This window comes from Lemur catta, chromosome 2, assembly GCF_020740605.2.
Source record: "Lemur catta isolate mLemCat1 chromosome 2, mLemCat1.pri, whole genome shotgun sequence".
Classification (NCBI taxonomy): Eukaryota; Metazoa; Chordata; class Mammalia; order Primates; family Lemuridae; genus Lemur; species Lemur catta.
The window spans coordinates 72,028,344-72,051,146 of NC_059129.1; the positions used below are offsets into that span (position 1 = coordinate 72,028,344).

General features: G+C 41.7%; 1 protein-coding gene across 2 annotated transcripts in view; it reads right to left on the minus strand.

The window, feature by feature from the left end:
* The window catches only part of B3GAT2 (beta-1,3-glucuronyltransferase 2), a 65,174-nt gene extending 46,271 nt beyond the window's left edge, over positions 1-18,903 (minus strand). Inside the window, exon 1 of one of the 2 annotated variants that reach the window (XM_045543820.1) lies at positions 18,307-18,903. In XM_045543820.1, the coding sequence (XP_045399776.1) occupies positions 18,307-18,903 (597 nt within the window). The remainder of the gene's footprint in view (positions 1-18,306) is intronic. The other variant, XM_045543821.1, reaches the window with a different exon arrangement.
* Positions 18,904-22,803: the final 3,900 nt, after the last annotated feature.

The window sequence follows — 22,803 nt, forward strand, 5'->3', positions numbered from 1 at the left end:
TCACTGGATGCAGGAGTAGGGAGACAATATCATCTATGTTGGGTCCTTGCCAAAAAGGTTTGGCCTAAATATGGTTATGAGGAAACAAATGACTGCCGGGAGATGAAACAGCAAAATGGGATGTGGGTGTGTGTGTGCGTGTGTGTGTGTGTGTGTGTGTGTGAGCTTATCATAGCCAAACCTCTGAACTATTTAAATTTCTATATTCCTCAACGTTTCTAGGAAAGCGGCAACTGTTGCAGAAAAGAATCCCAGACTAAGAGTATAACCATTGTGTACTGCAGTACAGCTATTGGGATGATATTGGGGAAGAACAAAAGAAAAGAGCTACAGCTTTGGAGGTCCTCCCGATCCACAGAGCCTGTCCTCTCTCCTGCCATCAATGTTAAAATACATTCCTTCTAGAAAAGTCAGATGAACTTCCTCTATTCCACTGCCCCTTGTATGGGTCTGTTTACTTTAGTAAAATTTGACGTTTGTTGAAACTATGAATATAAGTAACTAATTGCCAATGAGTATGTTAGTCTTCATTTGGATATAAAAAAGGAAAACTTTATACAAAATTATACTTATGTTTGCAGAAAACTTCTAAACATTAGCACATCTAACATATTCCAACACTCTAAGCTGTTGCCCCTTTTAAAACTGGATTCTTTGCTACATATTCCCCAAAGTGTCTCAGGGGTTCTGAGTTCTGCAATGGCAGAGAACTTGCTGCTCACTTCTGTGGCAGTAGGTCCAACATGTAACAGAAGTGTTTGTCCAAATGATATAGTTCACTTGGTGTGGGATTTGGGGCTCTTAGCACCATTGGATGGCCGGTCTCATTAGTCCCTTAGCCTTTTCATGTAATAGGCAAATTCAGATACAAAGAAACTAATCTGCATCTCAAAAAAGTTGTACATTAACACCATTGATTGAAAGCATAATCATGCCTTTCCTTCTTAAAAGAAAAATCAATATGGCTTCAGCATATGTCTTCTGGTGCTATGTGTTTGTGTGCAGGGAGAGGGAGAGGGGCTGGGGGGCACGTATTGGATTGTTCAACTCCTTTTCATCACTACATAAGAAAGAAGTGGCTGAGTTCACTATAGGAACGGTTGCCTTGGCCATAATCTATTTTGCCAAATAAGTACTGACCCAAAGACCTCTGCTCTAGTTTGCTTAATATTATGATCATGTGAGGAAATTCAAATTGCTTCATTTCAGCTTCTTAATTTCTCCTTGTGAAAACCAACCACCTATCTCCTATTCTTCTCAGGGAGAATAGGAGGAAAAGAAGTCTCTAAAGCACACAGGCATTCTTAAAAGATGCAGCTTATTAATCATCCAGTTTCAGCATTAGGTGTAATAATCTGGGCATTAAAGAAATCACACCTCTCCCTAACCTCTACCACCACGACCACCTCCCCCCGACACACAGCATTCTCTTAAAGGAAGTTTTGAGAGAAAGCATTCAATCCTACTTTACTTTTCCCATGCAATGAGATATAACCTCTCTTTTCATAGAAATGAAATGTAATATTCTTTGCCTTCTTATTCTTAACCCCATCCCCTTTTCCATTTAAAATTCTCCCATCTCTGGGTCTCTTTCTCAGAATTTAATTAACATCTAATATTGATCCAAAAAGGATTTAAGACAATTTACACAAACACATAGACAAAAGAAAATTGAACAGTGGTGACTGAAAAATCAATAGTTTCCCTATGCACAAGCAGATATAATAGAAAACAGCATTACAATAGCGAGAGCAAATATGCAATGCTAAGCATAAACTTACTGACAACAGTGCGGGAATCACATGAATAAAATCGCAAACTTTACTATGAAACCTAAATGATGTTAATGAGTATAGGAACTGGCTGTGGCAGATACTGTCAGTTGCCTACTCCACATGTTCTTTCTCCTCTTCCTTACTGGCTTAGCCTGTCTGGTTCAGATGGCGGCCAGTCCTTCCCCCGCATGACTGAGGAGAGGATGACCCTCTCTCAAAGCCAGGGTTAAATCATGACTTGTCAGTGATCATTGTGGGTGTTGGCAGTCCTGGCCATCAGAGGAAGTGTGCTGGGCTGCGTCTAGGAAAGGTCCCCTCATTCCTGCCTCAGCACATGGCCATGTCCAGTTGTGACGGCTGGAATTACAGCATCCATCCTGCAACCAGGTGGAACACCAGGCTGAGGACAAAGCTGACATTCTGAGGAGAGCAGGGTGGAGGGAGATGGAGAAACTCCAGGACCTTGATGATACCACTGAGTTACTAAGTGAGCCAACCTTAAAACCTGCTCTCTATCTGGACTTCCCGTGAAGGAAATATGGCTCTTTGTTTATCACAACCTTTCCTCTTCCTAAGCTCATGGAAAGACTCCATTTCTCAGCATTCTTTGCAGTTAGGATGGGATCATATGACAGATGACTGATGTACAGGCAGTGATGCATGGGCAGAAGTTATTTATATAAGTCAATTCCCATCCTGGTGCTTAAAAACAATCTATGTGATCCACCAGTCCTCTTCCCTTGCTAGGGTGACATTATAAGACATGTGTTGCAGATAGTGCAGTGACAAGATGGAAGCACTGGGATATCTGAGTCACTAACTTTTCCCCAGAGAGTCGCCAAACCCCAGCAAACTGTGTTGAACCAAGCAATGACTTTTTACTGTACCGAGCCTCCTACGAGTCAGAGTTCGCCTGCTGCAGCAGCCAATACTAATTATTCTGCTAATATAGTGAGATAAATTGTGTGCTTATTGTTTAAGCTAATTCAAGTTGGAGTTTTGTAGTTTGTAGCCAAAGGTTTCCTGTTTGTCACACCTGCCATTTTGTTAGACCAGAAGTCTCAACAATATACAGAATTCTTTGCATTGATGCCCAAAGTAAAGCTTGCTGTCAATAGCTCCCTGGGATGTAGGTATTCCCCGATGCTGGTTTGGTGCAGGGCCATAAACGCTTTAACTACTGTATTGGAGGAAAGTGTAGCATGATTTTATATAAATAAACCTAAGGCATCTGACAAAGATGAGTGCCCAAATGGAAGAGGCTCAGGGCATCGGAGACATCGTCCCCAGGGAGTTAGTCCTAGGAGCTAGAGGTATTGATCATTTCTGTGTATGGTTCACAATTACTAGGACTTGATTCCCAACAAAGTGGAAGCTTTCCAATTAGGTAGTCTTTGACTAAATAGGCTCTTGGAACAGCAGGAGTGAAGTTTAATTTTTTTCACCAATTAATAAAGCACTAGAGTGCTATGGTGTGGAATATAGAGAAGTACCTTGTGGCAAATTCTAATTTCCCAAATAGAGCATTTATGAGAATTCCAATTTGGAAAAAATGTTTCACAGTTAGAAGCAGCAGACTGGAGGTGTACATAGCAACATAAATAAATCTTAAAAACATGGTAAAGCATGAAAAAAAGAAAAAAATCTATTCCGTGATGCCACTTATGTACATTTAAAATACTACACATAAAGAACTATACATTTTACAAGGACACATACAAATAAAATAAGGCACTGCATACACATTAGAACAGATGCCTGAGAATAGGGATAAAAGGAAATAAACAACAAGAGAAGAAACTTGCATAGAATGATACTAATAACAGGTTAGAACTGGGGAGTATGATGAACTCTATCTCTACACTTGAAATAGAAGAGAAAAAAATTTCTCAGCTTCTCCTGGTAGAAAATAGAATATGTGACAAGGGAATAAAAGAATAACATGGAGGGAACCCTTTAAGGTTATAGAAGTAATTAAACACTCCCAGAAAATATTTTAAAAGGTGGAGATCTTCCAAATTTGATAGACCCTTTCATAGAACAATAAATAGACCTCTTTGTAGCTTCAGTAAAAGGTTATTTTACAAAGTTATCATGACCAATCATCACTCAGGCCAAAAGTAAAGATATAGGTGGATTTTGAAAGGAAATCTAATTCAATTCTCTCTTTCACTCACACACACACATACACACACACACATACAATGCTGAGGCTATTTGCTCAGCACCAGATCACAGCAGGATTTATTTAAACAAGGATTTGTTTACAGATTATTACCTCCTTAATTGGGAGAAGAGTATCAGAAAATCAAAGTGGATAAAGAAACAAAAACCAACTATATACTATTTACAACAGACACACTTTAAGTATAAGAACATAGATAGGACAAAAGTAAAAGGAGGAGAAATGATATACAAATAAGTGAGCATATAAAAGCTATGTGGCTTTATTCATGTCAGAGTAGGTTTTAAGACAAAAAGATTACCACAGATAATGAGGGACATCTCATAATGATAAAAGGCTCAATTCATCAAGAAAAAATAAACAAATCTAAATGTGTATGCACCAAATAACATACCTTCAAAATATATGAAGCAAAAAAATAGATCTGAAAGGAGAAAAAGTATAGTCATAGTCAGAAAATTTGCCAGTTTGTCTGAGATAAAGCAGGCAGACTATATATCAGCAGGGATATAGAATATTTGAGCAGTACTCAACCTGACATATATAGATCACTATATCCAACAAGTGCAGAACAAACATTCTTTTAAGTATACATGAAACATGAACCAATATCAACCATATACTGGAATATTATTATAAAGCAAATCTCAATAAGTTTAAATTGAGTAAAACGAGATTTTTAAACCATATAGAATTAAACTAGAAATCAAAACCAAAGATAATAAGAAAAACCCTAAGTATTTAGAAATTAAGCAGCACACTTTGAATTATTTGGTAAAATTATAGAAAAAATGTATGAATGTGCCAATAAAAATTAGAAAATATTTTAAAGTGAACAATATGAAAATACACCATCAGAATGTATGGGGTGCAATAGAAACAGTGTTTAAAGTGTATAACTTTAAGCATAATGTATATTAGAAAAGAAGAAAGGTAGAAAAATCAAAGATCTAAGTTTTCATCTCAAGAAACTAAAAAAAGCAAATTAAATCAAAAATAAAGGAAGGAAATGAAAGCAAAAAAAAATCAATAAATTAGAGAGACAATAGAAAGAAATGTTAAATAGATAGAAACCAACCTAGAGAAAAAGCAAAGTACAAAGTTGGATCTGTCAATCTGCCTCTCGGCACTCAAATTTCAGCTCCACCACTAATTAGCTGTGTGGTCTCAAGCAAGTTATTATGACGAGTTCCACATACATAAATGGGTATAATAACATCATAGTGTCATCTCATGGGATTATTTTAAAAACTAAGTGAGTTAAAACATATAAAGCACTATATGGTTCTGGTACATAGGTGCCACATAAGTGTCTTCTGTCATCATTGTCATTAGTAGCAGCAGCATCATCAACACAGGTTGCTCAGCGGCAGAGATTCTCCAACCTTGATTTAGACATTGGGACCTGTTACCAGGAAATCAGTGACAACCCTTTTCTTAGATACTTAAGAAACAAGACACCTATCTTTCCAGGAAAAACTGCACTGAGTAATTTCTCCAGGCACAGGCCTGGAATAAGGGCTGTCCTCCTTTATATGTGTCAGAATTTAGAAGTTTAATCTTTGATGCATGTTTGGGATCAGCCCTGCAGATGAACATGAACAAGAATCAAGTCATTTAAAACCATGTTTACAAACATCTCACAGGTACACAATTCAGAAAACTCTGAGTTATTTTATTCCAGGGTTTGAAAAGGACTTGAATAGGCATTTCTCCAAAGATAAGCAAGTGGCCACAAAGCACATGAAAAGATGCTCAACATCTCTAATCATTAGTGCAATTAGGGAAATGCAAATCAAAACCACAATGGGATACCACTTCACACTTTCCATAATGAGATTTCACTTTACTTCACATTTTTTGGATGGCTATTATCCAAAAAAAAAAAAACAAAAAAAAAACAAAAAACAGACAATAGCAAGTGTTGGTTAGGGTGTGAAGAAATTGTTACACTTGTGCTCCATTGATGCAAATGTAAAGTGGTATAGCTACTGTATGGCAGTTATTCAAAAAATTAGTCACAGAATTACCATATGATCTAGTAATTCCACTTCTGTGTATATATCCAAAAGAATTGAAAGCAGGTACTTGAACAGATATGTGTACACTAATACTCATACCAGCATTATTCACAATAGGTAAAATGTGAAAGCAACCCACGCATCCATCAATGTATGAATGGGTAAGCAAAATGTGGAACACACATATAATGGAGTATTATTCAACATCAAAAAGGAATGAAATTCTGATACATGCTACAATGTGGATGAACCTTGAAGACATTAGGCTAAGCGAAATAAACCAGAAACAAAAGAAAAAATGTTGTATAATTCCACTTATATGAGGTACTAGAATAGCCCAATTTGTAGAACAGAAAGTAAATTTGAGGTTATCAGGTTAAATACATAATGGTAAATGTATGTTTTATCGCACTGGAGGTTACCAGGGTAAATGGAAAATGGCAAGTGCATGTTTTACCACAATAATAATAATAAAAAAAACCCAGGAATACTCAATTTATGTTTCTGCCCTTCTTCATGTTTGGGGAAAAGAGACATAACAAGAAACAGCATAGGCATGCACTTTTAAATGTCACTGGCTTTACAAATGAACACCTATATTTTAACCTATAGAACAATCAACTGATTTTCAGAGGAACAGCCAGGGTTGCTGTAAAGCCCCAAATCACTGCCCACATAAACTACAAGCATAGTCATCCAAACCTCTTAAAACTTTTTGGTTTTTAATCCTAAAACAAAGGGAACAAGCAAGACCAGAAACGGTCAAAACTATAAAACTTGTCATGTCAGTATCCACAGCAAGAAGCAAAGGTAACAGGCAAATAGTTAAATATATTAAAGAAAAATGAAGAAAATTAGAAGAACTTTTCATTAAAAAATTGAAAATAATTAAGTTAGGGCATGAGCCTCAAACACTAGAACTTTCCAGCAAAGCAAGGCTGCAGCTCCCCCAGTAGAAAAGCCTTCCCAAGGACGTCTCTAGCACTCTTGCCAGTGTGAACAGATGTAGCTGAGGAACTTATCAAAGTTATAAAAATATCCCCAAACTGTCACTTGACCTTTAAAAAGGATACTGGCATTTTCATCTTGCAATGCCAAGTTTATTTAGATGATAAACAACACATCCACATATGGATCATACTTACATTCTAATTCCCATTGGCCAACAGAGCAGCACCTTGGGGCCACAAAACTTGTTGGGATTGGAGCGGCCACAGTAGCTAGGTGGCTTTGTGACATCTTGCCTTCTGTAGCCTCCCCACAGCTCCTGTGGTCACAGACTTCTGAGAGAAGACGTCTGAATGGAGAGGGACGTTACCCTATATACTCCCTTTACACATCTATCACCTCATTTAATTATCACAACCACCCTATGCATTATTACCAAGCCCTAAGAGGAAGCTGAATATTAGGGCTTTTCCTCATTTGTAAAACAGACCATGAAAATTAAACAGCAACACCGGCGCATGTCTGAATGCTGAGGCTGGGACCTAGCAGACAGTGAAAAAATCAAAAAACATGGGTCAGTTTCCTTGAGGGCGTGGGGGTGGTGCCTCAGCTAGGCTTGGAGGCCACATCTGCTGGTTCCTTGTGTGTGCTCTTTCTACCAAGACATCAGTTTTCAGACTGGAGGTGCACAGTCCCTGAATGTATACAAAGACTCACCATGGAATATGTGGACACAGATAGCTTTAAGGGAATAAATTCCCAAACCCTCAGTCTCCCTACACACATGGTAAGGTTTCCTAAAACTAACCTGCTTGGAAAGGGGCAGGTTCTGCCACCCTCTCCCACTGCACAGAAGGGCCCATTTCTCACCCATCCTGAACGGTATTAAATGCACCATCCTACCTGGTAAAACCTCCAGGGCCGTAAACAAAGATAATCAGAAATATTACTGTCTTTATTAAGAATGTCAATGTCTCTAATGAATGGGTAATAAATCCTTTGGGAGGCCAGAGGTTTCTAATTATTTGTATTTAACAAAACTGAAGGGGACCTAATGTCATCAACAGATCTTTAAAATAGCTTTTGCTGAAAGATTACCATGTGATTTTTGTCTTGAAGCCTGAGAATTCAAAAAATAGAGGAACGCTGCTATAAGAAAATTCTTTTCATCTTATTTCCTTCTTTATGTAAACAAAGTTGACCTAATAGGAACATAATTTATACTAAATCCTATGTTTTTCTAGCAATTTGTAATGTTCAATGAATACAGAATATATAATCAATCACATAGAAATGCTCCATCCATGTCAGTAAGATATCAATTTCCAATAAATGCAGCATTTATGCTTAATTGCTAATTACCCAAGTCTAACATTTATGTTGTTTTGATTAACTGTTTACCAACACTAAGTGTAATGTTAAGTCAATCCTAAAGAGTTTTTAAGACAGAGGCTGATAGGATTTTTAAAAGATTTTAAATTCTATCTGTATTTGTAATTTTTGTCATTGCAGATATGTCTGACAGGAGGATCCATAAATGACCCTGAACCTCAAAATATTATGCTAAGGATAAAATTCTGAGGGGAAATGGAAACAGAAAAAGGAGTAATATAAAATTTCCAAATGTCATCGAAAAGTCTGTTTATTAATTGAATGTTTCAAACTGTTACAGTATTTATAGAATCTACTGGATATATTTAAGTTTTATTTACAAATGCCAATATTTATAATACCCTATACATCACAGGCTTTGCAATTATTTAAAATGATTTCGAAAATTTAGATGTCAATTTGAAAATATCCCAGAGGATGTATAATTTTACAAAATTCTTTTAGGAATTATGTGAACAGAAAACATTGAGCACCACTGCATCAGACCCCTGAGTCTGGCCATGATTCATGCCAGGAGCTGACCTGGAGGGTGTGTGAAGAAAGAGCAAGGAGGGCAGCCTCTGCATTCACAGGTAAGGAGGCAACCAGGAGGCCCTGTGGGCAGGCAAACACGCACATTCTCCAACGGCTACATTGTCCTCACTCTGGCAGAAAATAAACTTTAGAATGTTTTTATTTATGAAAATCTAAGCAATGTTTGAAAAAACAGAAACACGCTTACTGGGGCTTCCTAATAGGCGCCAGTGAGCCGAAGACCAGCTAGGGGCTTGGCGTTCCCAGGTAAGGCTGGGAGTGGGATGGATATGAGGCAAGGCTGGCATGGGATCCTCTCTGCCTCCTCCAATAGCTGCTGGACGGAAGAATATTCCTAACCTTGCCAGCCCAGGAAATGACCTTTAAAAAAAATCAAACTATTGCTTCTAATCATGTGCTTTATAAATCTCTTTGATTCCTCCCTATAAAGCTGCCCTCTCCTTTGTGACATACTATGTCTTTGATTCATTCATTCATGCCAGCAATAATCAATCTATCATGTACTAAGTATGCCCTAGGTCCACGCTAGGTCCTGGGACTACACAGTAATGAAAAACCACACCCAGGGCCTGCAGGAAGTTTAGCATCCTGATCTGAGCTAGATGCAAGCCAACTTCCTAGCTTTCACATAGTTATTAGTCAGCCTCAGACCTCAGAACCCACAGGAGAACACCCTTCACCTCCTCTCCACCTCAAATGTCCTTTAGATGCTTTTTACTCTCACATCTCATTTCCAGGACTCTTTGTAGACAAGCCCTATTTAACTCTTGTTCCTCCAATCACTCTAGTAACACCCAAAGGTGTAATTAAGATAGATACCCAATTTATGCAGTTCCACTTGGGTACAAACTAATTTGGGAAAGTCAAGTACCTCTACCTCCTCCTCCCCCCAGGCCTCTGGAAACATCATCCAGATGTCAAGAGCAGAGTATTTAGTGGCACCTAACAAACTGAGACAGTGCAGTGATCCGGTGTATCCTCAATCGGGGCAGTCTCCCACAGCAGAGAGAACTAATATTTATAACTCACCTATAGTTCAGTACTAGCAGCAATCACACGAGGCAGGCGACCCTTCTCAATTAACGCAAGCACCACATGGTGAAGCTGGATTTGAGCAAGGGGCTGTTACGCCTGTTTGAGCTCCCCACCAGCATCCAGCCTTTCACATGGGTGAAGAGACCGAATACTCAACTGGCTCACTACTACCTGGACACACCTGCCCCCAGTGGCTACTGACAGGGATGCCTTGCTACAGACATACACATTTATGACCATCCCCTTTCTCTCTCCTTTTAGCATGAAAGCTCTTAGAATCAGAGGAACAGGGGCCACATTTATCTTTAAGTTACTATTTAAAGGACTCAATATAATCTTAGACATACAACACAGACTTCAAAACTGTGATTTGAATGACAACCTCTGTACAAGGACTCCCTGCTGGGCTTAACTTCCTTTTGTAACAAATTCCTTCAGCTTTGAAGCGTCTCCTAATTCATTCATTCGACAAATAGCATTTACTACAAGCTAGGCACTGCTCTGGACAGTAGAGATACAGCAGTAAATAAAAGAAAATTATTACGCTTGTATTCTAGTGGAAGAAACAAATAAATGAAATATATATATAGGTACTATGTTATTTGATGTGATGTTAGGTGCTATAAAGAATCCGCAAAAGCCTACATTATCGCTTTCTTGGTACAACTAGATGGACAAATACTTATCCATAATTTTTCCATCAATTTACTACCCACCTTATCCAAGGTCTGTTGAACAAATTAAAGGTCAGAAATTTGCCTACTGGGTATTCTAGAAACCAGATGCAATCAATCAATCAAGCCAAAAGCACGCTCCTCGCACTGCTATGTACACTTTCAAATTCACAGGTTAACGTAAGGATATGACAGCATTCAGGAAGAAAGAGTATGACTTAGATACCACTTCCAAATGCAAAGAAATTGGAGACATTTTTTTTTTAATAGGACAGGTTTGGGGAGAGATTCGAAAGCTTCTCTCAAAGATAAGAATCACACTTTGACATGCAGGAGATGGTTAACGGGGCTGCCTACTCCACCCCACCCTCTCATCATCTTGGCCTCCTGCTGCCAAGAGCATCTTTCAGGTCTCTGAATAGTCCCTGCATCCTATTTTCTCAGATTCACAAGTATGGCTCCCTCTCCCTGGAGAGCTCTTTCCTCCCTGCCACATCACCCATGAGGGCCTGTTGTCCTTTGCTTCCAGCTCAGATGTCACTTCCTCTGCTACTACTCCTACAACCACTCCAGTAGGCGCCTCTGCTTTACATTCCCAGGCACCTGCGTTTCTGTCAACAGCCACCGATCACAGTGAGCATCTTTAGTACAAACAGCAGTCTGCAAGGACTGGGATGCTGTCTGTCCACAGCTGTAATCCCCCCTGCTTTAATTAAGCCCAGTGCCTGACATATAGTCAGCACTCAATATTTGTTAAGCAATAGAGAAGGCATACTGATATCTTATATTCAAATAACTTTTGAATGTGATAATGTTTGAGTTCACGTAGGTAGAGGGAATCTTGCAGAGTAATACACTATTACTCCTAAGACACAATTTTTTTAGGTAGCTGAAATCTCAGTTAATGAAAAATGGTCAGCATTTAGCACACTCAGCTTTCATTAGACAGAAGAAGGTGCAATTTATAAATACCTACAGTTCAAGCTGAAGGAACACCACAGTCTTGAACTCAGCATATAACATGCATACTGTTCAAAGTTCTCTTTCCACAGATGGAGGAGATTGATTTTAAAAACAAACTACTGAGTTTTAGTTATTTCGGGGAAAAGGACCAAATAATCTGACTTATGCTGGAGAACATGACTGCCCTCCTTAGCACAGCCACCTCCAAGTTTTTTAGCACACTAAAAGACTCAACCAATGATGTATTTTTGTTTCTAATCCAAGGAAATTCCTAATCCCATAAGAAATCAGATAAGAAAATTAACACCCCTCCTACCAACAGGTGAGCAGTCAAGTGACTCTGGCCGTGTGGGCCACCAGCCACCAGCACAGGGAGCACACTGGTGTGGGGAGCAAAGGTTCCTCGGAGCACATCTCTGTGCTCCCAGGGGGAGCTGTCTCAGCCACATTAACTTCAGCTCAAATTGGCTCAGGCCCCCAGCTCCTCTCCTCTGTGCCAATAGTAAACCCCTAAGCCCACTGGAAACAATTCCGTATTTTCTCCCATTCCTATTGTACCCTGAAAATTATTCTTCCATTCAATTCTGTCTGCCCTGACAAGATACATGCCCATGAGACAGAGTTGCTGATATATATATATCAACTGAGGAAAACATTTTAATATCTTGTCTTGCAGAAATTATCAATTCTTTTTCACAAGAATACATAGTTTATAATAATATGTAAGACTACAGTTTATATATGAATGTGGCAGTTTTTACCTATCCTGAAAAACCAATCTAAATATCCAATGGTCTATATAAATTAGAGATGGTGAGGGAGGAAAAAAAAATTTCCTAAAACCAAATGGTATCAGGAGAAAAATAGGTAGCGGTGGGATTGGGGAGATGTTTGGCTAAAGGATACAAAATTTCAGGAAGAATAAGTTCAGATCAATTGTACATGTACAATTGTACAACAATACATACAACTATGATGTGGTTATAGTTATTAACAATGTATTGTATACTTGAAAATTGCTGAGAGTAGATTTTAATCGTTCTCCCCACATACAAAAATGATAAATATGTGAGGTAACTGAATTGGTTAATTAGTTTAAGTCATTCCACAATGTATATCTATATCAGATCATGTTCTACACAACAAATACATACAATATTTGTCAATTAAAGAAAATAAATTCGTTAAGCAAAAAAAAAAAAAAAAAAAAAGGAAGGAAAAGAAAAACAGTCAGTCAAAAGACAAAATTAAAAATTTTTGTAGCCAAGAAGAAAGATGTGAGTTCAAGTATGGCAGAAGATAGCAAAAATAACAGAAGACTCCTATTTATAAAATGCCTTACTTATTACAGTGACATATTTCCGTCTGATTGCACATGTTAAATAAGATGAGCTTCAGGACAGTAAGTAGTGCAGGCTCCAGAACCAGAGCCCTTGGGTTCAAAATCCTGTCTCTGCCACTTAATGGCTACGTGACCTTTTCAAGTTAATTCTTGGTACTTCTTTTAGAAATGGAGATACTGATTATATCAATCCATCAGAGATAAACAAGTGTATTACAGTCAGGTTGTACTTGTTTAAGTCCCCTTAAACAAGTTCTTAACAAAGGACTATGTTCATACCTAAATATCAGCATTAGTGTAGGAAAAAAAGGTACAGTATAAGTACTTGTCTCAGCAGGTGTCACAGGATTAAATAAGGTAATACATGTAAAACTCTAAGGGTGGTTCTTTGCCTAGAGTAAATGCTCAATTGATGTCAACTATATTTTGCTTGTATCCATGGCAAAGGTATTTTTAACATTTATTTAAAATTGTACACAAAAATTACCTGGCATGAACAATGAATTATCTTAGTTTTATTTCTGTGAATTGGAGATCTATTCTAAACCTTCCTACCTACCTACCTATTAATAGATATAACAATTTTATTTGTGTTTTGGTGGGAGAATTTGAGAACCATGTAAAACCTAAATTTCATGCTTCAACAGCAATGTGAATTAAATACAGAATAATGCTTTAACTTATACAGAATGAACAAATATCCCATCAGCATCCAAAAGGTTTGAATAACCATGCCACTGCACTTCAGCCTGGGTGACAAAGACCTTGTCTCAAAAAAAAAAAAAAAAAAGAATTTCACAAAAGGTTTGAATAGACATATCTGAACATTACTGAATTCTGTGCCAAAAAAAAAAAAAGCCATAAAACACCACAGTAACACCTGAAAGAGTTAATAAGACTGTTGACTTTGGTTCTTCTATTTTGCTTTTGCAGCATGCCTTAAAAGCAATTACTATTCCATTACTGTTCACACAAGAGAAAATTTACCAGCTTGTAATTTAGAGGCAAGTGGAGTAGACAGAAGGAAATGGAGCCACCCGCTATAGTTTCTAAGGAGCAGACAACAGCTAAATGTTTAAAAGACACAACATTCATTACACTGAACGATAATCCAAGCATGTTTTCATGTCTATTCATGAAAGAGAATAATCAGTGAAAACTAGGTTGAAGAAGGAAGAATGATGGACAAAGACAATAGGAAGAGGCAGAAGGAAGAATGTCTTTTAAACCCAAATTGTTATTTCTGGCCAATTAAAATATCAAAATCCAAATGGTTTCCAAAGAAAATTCTGTCAAAAATGAACCATAACTCAAGTACTGTACACCCAGGGAGAGTAAGGAAAATCTATAGATTTAACATTTACAGCCTAAGAAAATTGGCTATAGTTTTATATACACATTTTTACAAAATTCTTGCATTTTATCAGATCTATGGCATGACTATTAATACAATTTCAGATGGGGGGAAACAAAAGACAAGGGGAACATTTCAGGTAAAATAGTCTTTTTATGAACCTTCTAGGTTTCTTCACTTTAAAAAGATAATTACCTTACACAAAGTAAATGTCTCATGCATGAAAGATAGGTAAATCTTATGTCTCCATTCAGGAAACATATACAGAATTACTATTTAGGGAGAACAGTGCCAAATATTGTAAACTTGAATATCCTTTGGATTATGGCTCCAACAAGCAGCATGGAAAGGGGGAAGCACACAAATGTTTTAGAAAAGGAACAAGACACAATTAACCTCAACTCCTCCACCTGCCCAGTACACAAATAGCTTAACAGCACTCCACAAAAAATTCAAACAAGGGCTCTCTCTAGTTCATTGCTTTCCAGAAACATCTTCACGATGCATTCACTGACTCCTTTCATGAACCCCTTAAGTGTCTCAGAGACAGTCTGTCTTCTAGTCTTACCTCATTAAATTTAACATTTCTGAAGTTTTTTTTTTCTTGCTGGGAAAGTGCTATTTTTCAACCTTTCAATTCAATTGATTTCCAAAGGTGAAACCAACTTCACCTGAAAAGCATCTGCTTTAAAGTTAAGAAAGCTTTGAAGGTTTTCTAGCAAAGAACAGAAATTTGATCAATAGTGTCATTGAAAATATGACTAGATATAAAGCCACATTTATCTGTAGTTGTGGCTTTTATTAAAGCAGCTTAAATCCTTTGCAAATAAGCTTTTCCAGAGAGCTAGATCGATAGGATGTGCACGCAGGCAGGATTACCTGTGATCCAAAGTGCGAAATCCCATCAATGCCACAGGAAGAACAGGAGTAGTAGTTAAGGTACTTGCAACTGGAAAAAACCCTGACACCTCCTTCTGCAATGGACAGCCCCATTTTCTTTGGCTAAGACTCCCACTAGCTTCATTTGCAAATGGATTTGGCTGTTAAGGTAGGATTGTTCAATGTAAATATTTTTTTTTCTGGCAGCACAGCTCAGTTGAAAAGAGAGGCTGAAAATTAGTTAGCTATATGGGAGAAAAAAAAGCACCATTCCAGTTACTAGGGAGGAATAATTGAACACAGATTGCCTGTTGCATCTTTAATTTAATTTTGAGACCTTTCATCCTTTACTTTCCTTCATTTGCAGCCAATACTTAGTGAGCTAATTTGTACCTGGTTCATTTTCCTCCTTTTATCTTATCTTCTTTAACATCAACCATGGAAATTAGAAGCATTATGAATAAAAGATGAAGGCTGACTTGGGACATTCTTTCCTTAAGTACTGTGAATTACTTAAAAACTAATTTGTGTGTGTGCACAATACAGAGGGCTGAGATAGATGCCTCAGCCCTCCAGCATCCCTGGGCAGCATCTTACCTTTTCCCCACAGAGCCACAGCTTTTAAATGTTTTGCCTGGTCCTCTGAGGGAACAATGTCTAGACCATAAGCCCCATGGATTCATTAATCCAAGGATGAGTGTATGATAAACTATCTCATTAATAAACTCAGGGTTTATAAAAAAAATTTCAAGTTCTGGAAAATGTACAAGTCTAAGAATTTATAAATTCCACTAATCCAATGAGTTCACCGGTGCCTGCCATGCAAAGAAAAGAGTTAGCTGTGATAAGGAAAATTGAATGTATCAACATATGTATATGGCGAACAGAGGCCTCATCTATCTATCCCAAAAATGCAGTGGTGGTGGTAGAGAAAGGTACTAGTCTTAAAATTATTGTTTGGGAGAAATGTTCAGGGACTAGTAGACCAAACCTAAGTATACCATGCCTATTATGCTTAAAACAACAACAACAACAACAACAATAAAACCCCTCATATTCTGTTGTATATTTTACATACTTGGCACCACTCCATAAAAAATAGTTACATACGCTCTTATTTTAAGATAAACTTAATTTGATTATTTTAACACTTCCCACTGTACAAAATTTTAGTGTCTTGAAAGTTGTAGATGTTTTCCTTTATAATTTCCTCTTTGACAATACCATTTTTTCTCCTTACCTTATTTTCTTCCCCCCATCTCACACCCATGCCCCATAATCCAATGAAAAACCTACTGGATTTTTCTCTTGTTGCTCAATATCCCCCACCAACAAGCCCTCCTTTCAGCTTGGGAAGCATCAAAGGCAGGCTGTGTCCTGAATCGTTTCACTGCCTGTGTGAGCCAACTCTTCCAGGCATCTAACATCTCACACCAACAGACTGGAAGCTGGGAATAAACTGAATCATTTTCCCTTCACTATCTAACCTCCTACAGGGTTCATTAACAGTGATGTCCATTATTTTACTTAAGACCATGCATGTTCACAGATAAGGCAACTTCCAAGTTGTAGAAGGGGGAAAACATGCTTTGGGGTTTAAAATTATGGTGCATTAAAATGTAAAGTCTTTGCTTCAGAATACAAGTCACTTCTTTTTGGGGAAAGAGTACCCAAGCAGGATCAAAATAAAAGCCCAATTAAAAAAAATCAGATGGTATCTCTAATCTTGGTTGGTGACCATATTATACAATGCTAAGCTCATTTATTTCTCTGGAGAAATATGGAAAGAAAGTCCTCTGCAGTGAAAGGATGGAGAAGAAATGATGAAGGATAATTACTACTCCTTTTATTCATGCAGGGGAGGATAAATGGAAATGAAGGCAGCAATTACCTTTAAAAAGTGGATTTTTTAAAAGCCACACAGAAAAATTAAACTGGAAGAGCACAGAATAGCTCTGAACTGAGGTTGAGATTAGAATAAAAGTGTGGGGGGCAGTTAGGGTATTTGAGTACTAGACACACAGATTATTTTACCAGTTCACTGTCCAGCTCATGCATAGTATTTTTCAAATGTCCGATTTACTTGGGAGAAGGGACGCTGGATTTTTCTCTTCTCTCTCAGGCAGGATATCAAGAAGTTTCAGGTGAAGGAAGGCGACAGTATGGCAGGACATCAAAGAAATCAATATTGCCTTTAGCTGTAATTGTGTACAGGGAAGAAGAAACTGACAAAACCACGCAACTCAGTCTCATCTGCAGACTGCACACACGTACTGTAAAATACCAGCCTCAAGGAAGAACACCTGTTCTAACGCTGCCTGTTGGCTGTGTGCGCGCGGGCGCGGGCTTTCCAAGGGAATGCACGGGCCATGTCAGCAGCAGGTGGCCGGGCAGCGCTCAGGACCTCGGAGAGCAGCAAAACCCAGTGGCCCCGGGCAAGTGCGACCTGGCTAACTCTCCAAAAGGAGGCCTTAGAGAAAGTTTGGGAAAAGGGACTGGTCAGACCAGATGATACCTCGGGCTGCAAAAAGACAACCGCAGGGCAGAACAATCTCATTTGTCAAAAAGGGGTGGCGGGGAGGTAACCTTCAGGGTCAGAAAGGACTACTGTGAGGTGCGGGGTAGAGATGAGGGGAGGACCCCCATAGAAGTCAATGTTTTCACTGACAATCATTTTCGTGCCAGGTGACTGTACTAGAAGAAATTTGTCTCCAGGCTTACCATCTCCACCTTCCTCCCTATATGGTTCTAGACCCAGAATCACAGCTGTACGCACTGAAGGGTCTCAGAGTCCGCCAAGCCTATCCCCCTACCGTGCAGGGTCCCTCTCTGATCTCTCGCAGCCTGCCTCACAGCGCCTCCGGGTCCCGGCTCCATCCTCAGGCCAGCCAGAGCCAGGTCCCTAGTAATCACTCCCGCGCCTAACATCTGTGCTATTCCTTTGGCTCTGTCTGGAGACAGAGAGCCTCAGAGCAGACCCCTTGAGCCACCGCGGTCCTCTTACACACCCCCCACCCCCATAGCCGGCGGAGGCTGCGGACTGCCGGAGAGGAGCAGCTCCACTCGGTGTCCCGAATGCGCGCACGCAGAACTGAGAACTCAACAGTGCAGCGGCAGCGCAAGGGGGAGTGTGATGGCATCCCTGCCCCCAGGCCCCTCCCGCCCTTACCCCCCCCGCCCCCCGTGGGGCGGGCCGGCCGCTACCTCCTGGAAGAGCTCCAGGCTATAGGTGTTGTCGTCGTCGGCGAAGAACAGCACGCCGGGCTGCGCGCGCTGGTGCTGGTGCCTCTGGCGCAGCCAGGCGAGGCCGGCGTTGCGCTGCTCGGTGGCGCGCGGCAGCCCGGGCCGCTTGTAGCGCCGCGGCGTGGGCACGTGCAGGTGCGTGCTGGGCAGCCCGGCCCGGGCCAGGAAGCGGCTCACCAGCTCGCTGCGCGCCGCCGCGTCCTCCACCAGGATCCAGTGCAGCTGCGCCACCTGGCGGAACGTGTTGGCCAGACGGGTCAGCTCAGCTTTCTGCACCGGGCGGCTGTAGGTGGGCGTGATGGCATAGATGGTGGGCAGCTGCGGCTGCGGCGGCGGCTGCTGCCGAGACTCGTTGCGCTTTTCGACCCCGCGCACGGGGCCGGCCCTGCGGCTGCGGAGCGGGAGTCGTGGGCCCCCGCGGCCCGCTGCATAGGGAGAGAAGTAGGGGCGCGGGGTGAGCGGGGGCGCGGGCCTGCGCGTGTCCACGTCGAGCATGATGATGACGATTAGGATCCAGGGCAGTAGGATGAAGAAGCGGCTGAACAGCACGGACTTCATGGTGCGCGCTTCGCGGCCTCTCAGACACCCCAGAGGGGGACGAGCGAGGGGACCCCAGTGCGCAGCCTGGACGGCAGCGGTGCCGGCACTCAGGAAGCCGAGGCCGGTGCGCTGTCCATGCGGCCGGGGGTGCTGCGGGGACCGGGAGCCGCGGGGCTCACCACCCGGGCGTGGGGGATCCGCGCAGGTTCGGGGGAAGCTGGGGCTGCAGGGCGGGCGGGGGCTGCCCCCAACTCCGGGTGAGCTGGCGGGAAGCAGGACTCGTCCAGCCGCGCGCGGCTGGCCCAGGAGTTGTGCGGAGAGCGGGGAAGGCGGCGATCCCCACCGCGCTCTCTCCGAAGAGTGGGAGCCGGGAACCGGCACCCGGTGCGCCTCGCCGCTCCAGTCCCGAGGTGCTGCGGGCAAACGGGCTCCAGCCACGGGTCACAGGATGCTCTCTGGGACACCTTCGAGGACGGGAGGCAGGCGCTAGGGCTTTCCTTACTCACATTCCGGCCGGGGAGGCGAGGACCGGGAGGGCGCCCCGGGGATGTTGAGCCCCCAGCTCGGTTCGCGCGCCGCAGCGGAAGCCTGCGCCCCTGTCCCTCGCTCTTATCTTCTCAGAACCTCTCTCGGCTCCGGCAGCAAGATCCCAAAGCAAGGAAAGAAAGAAAAAGCGAGGGGGCGGGGGCGCTGCAGACTCGGGCGTCCTCCCGCGTCCTCCTGTGGGAAGACAACAGCGCTGCTACTGGCGGAGAGGCCCCCCCCCCCCCCCGCTCTCCGCGGCGTCTGGCGCTAACCGCCCCGCGGGCTAGCTCGGGAGGCCGCCGCCGCACCGCTGGGGGACGAGCGGGAGGAGGGTCCCCGCGGGGCTGCGCGACCTCCGGGAGGGGATGGTGCTCGGTCGCCGATCTCCGCGCGCTCTCCGAGATACGGCGCGGTCTTTGGAGATGAGCCGGGAAAAGCCATTCACGGGCGGAAAACTCGCCGGGCTTCGCGCGTCGATGCGGGTGCCTAGGCTGGAGAGTGAGAGGAGGGAGAGAGCAAAGGGGTCCCTTCGCTGGCTCCCAGCTGCGGGGTTGGCGTGGGGGTGTGCATCGAACAGCGGCACAAAAAGCGCTTTCTCTGAATGGCAGACATCAACAGCAGCCCACGGAGATGGAGGGGTGCGGCACACAGGTGTTTGGTGCGTGAGAATACGGCCCATAACAAAGAATCAATTCACACCGCCAAACGGTTTCTGACTGCAGTTAGCTCACCGGGGCGGGGGGAATTCCTAAAACTCCAGCTGAGTGTGTGTAACTTATTCTTCTTCAGTAATGTGTAGTCACAGTCCCTCACAGTTCGCCGCCACCGGAATTATTCCGTTTGACCCTCCCAACGATCCTTTCCGAGAGGCCTGGTAAGTAGAATCACCTTCATTTTCTGGATGAGGAAACAGAGGCTCAGGGTTTAAAGTGATTCCTCTCAGGTCAGTGGCAAGTGGCCAAGTGGAAATAGAACGTGGGACTTCTGCGTGTAGCTGGTGGCTTCCCCACCGCATGGCCTGCAGAAGTCGCACCTCACACAGCCAGCCCGGCGGGGTTGGGCTTCTTAAATATAAAGGTGGTGCTACCCGAATCAGAGCATATGATGACATGTAGGATCATGAATATCTGGAGGACAGCAAGAAAACAGTGGGCGCTTAGTTGGATTTAGTTTGGACACTTTTTCTATCTAGTCGACCTTCTAGCCGAATGCCTGGCGATCTGTAATGTACCAAGAAAAATGAAGAAGAGCCATGCTTCCCAGGAACGTCCCAGGCAGGTGTTTGCAAAGCGGCAGGACCTTCTCCATGTTCTCTAGCCTGGGATAAATGATTCCTGAACCCATTTGCCCTCCGTTGTCTGCCTTTCTAAGACTTGTTCACAAAGAAATCCCTCTGACCGTGCGTTGTGAAGTTGCAACCAAGAGCTCTGGGGCTGTGCCCCTCCAGTCTCCCTGATGCTCCTGTTCTCCCAGCCCTACTCCCGAACCCCCTACCTGTTATTCAGGTGTTGGCTGTGAATTTCCCTAACTTCCCCCTCAGATTCTGAAACCTGAAAGTGAAATTCCAGACTAACACCCTGCCTCTGGACACTTGGTAGATCCAGCCTTCTGTCTCAACTTCCCTGTGTCATCTACAACGCTTACTTTTTGAGCTCTGCAGATGAATGCATTCTAAACATAGGAAACAAGGAATCCATTAGCTCTCTTCCTGTATTCTCCAATAACCTAATATGCCTCTGAATATAACACAATCTCAGGAAAATGTGTCCTGGTCAGGCCTTGAAGTGCCTGCCAGCATCATGTGGGGAGGAGGAAGGGAAGGAAGTCAAGGCTTCCCCTAAAGAAAAGGCTTTTCTTAAATATTAGAAAGCAGCACACACATCCACCTGCCCAACCTCCCCCTCCAACCCAAGGTTACTGAAGTCTAGTTTGTCCAGTTGGGATTTTTTAATTAGGTTAAAGAGAAATTCCTTGTGTTAGCTGGAGTAAAACAAGCAGTTCCTGAATTGTACTAAAAACATCACTAAATTTGGTAGTGGGGAACTGTTGGTTAGTCCCACTGTATCATAAAACCTATTTCCTAGTTGTGTCTTCTCCAAGAACCAGAGCTATTCAGAAATGGAACATTTTCAAAACCAATCAAATCTGCAGTTTAATTTGAGACTTTAGCTGATGCCCAGAATTCACTGGTGTCATACAACACAATCCTTAACTAGCACATTGAGGACTGTCACCTCATTTTTTCTATTATCCTAAGTCAGCATTTGCACCCAGGTTTACCTCATTCAGTCATCTGTTGTGGGCATGATGGTTCTTGGAGTCAGGCAGACCTGGCTTTGATTCCCAGCTGGGCTACTTTTACTCGTACAACTTTAGAAACTCAATGAGCCTGCCAAGGTCTACGTTTCCTATTCTGGAAAATGGTGTTAATAATACATACTTCATGGGAATCTTGTAAGGATTAAATGGGATAAATTAGGTAACATTTTGCAGACAAGCTGGCATTACACAGGCTGTCAATAAATGGTATGTATCTAAATACAGGTAACGCTATCTTAAAAGACTATCTTAACACTGGAGATCTTGATGGGTCATCATTATTAAATGAGCATAAAGTGAAATCTGTTCTAAACAGGACTGACAATGCCTCTAAATAGTACCTTCACTTGAAGGGAAGGGGATACCTGTTAGTGTATTAGAGTTTTCCCAAGTCCGTGTAGGGAGGGGAAGAAAGAAGAAATCCATTTGCCCCAAATATGAAGTACAGCTTGTCATGCAATAAGGATGACATGATTCCAAGTGACATTTATGTGAAATGGCTGAATATGCCATATTGTTTTATTAATACATTCAATGGCTTAAAAATGTGGCCCTAAATCCTTTATGATCAAATCTAAGTAATATTTAAAGACACAAAAATTATTAAGGATGTTCATTTGAAGCACAAAACCAGGGTAAAATACTTGTAAGTGCAAAATCTTATGCTTTTATTAGAATGGAAACAACTCCTTTAAATGGAAACTTGAAGAAAATGTCATTTTTATGAAGTGTAATCACTGAGTAGCTATAATACTTTTCCATATAGCTTATGATATTCTTACATAAAACAATTCAAGCTTGATCTGTGGCTGATAATGAAGGTTGGTAGTAGAAGTCACTAGAGTAATTTAAATAATTACCTAAATTCAGAGCTTCTGCACATCCTCTCAGTGTTTGTTTTCATTTAATCTCTCTAATTATTTGTGTAGCAAAGTGAATATTGCTTCGTCTGTACTAATGAAGCCTTAGATTGCTGGCATCAGCCATTGCATTTCAGCATTCAGTTGTTGTTCTCAAATAAACAAACAAAGGTTAAAAAAAAATCCCATCTGGGGAGTTAACAAAAAACATACC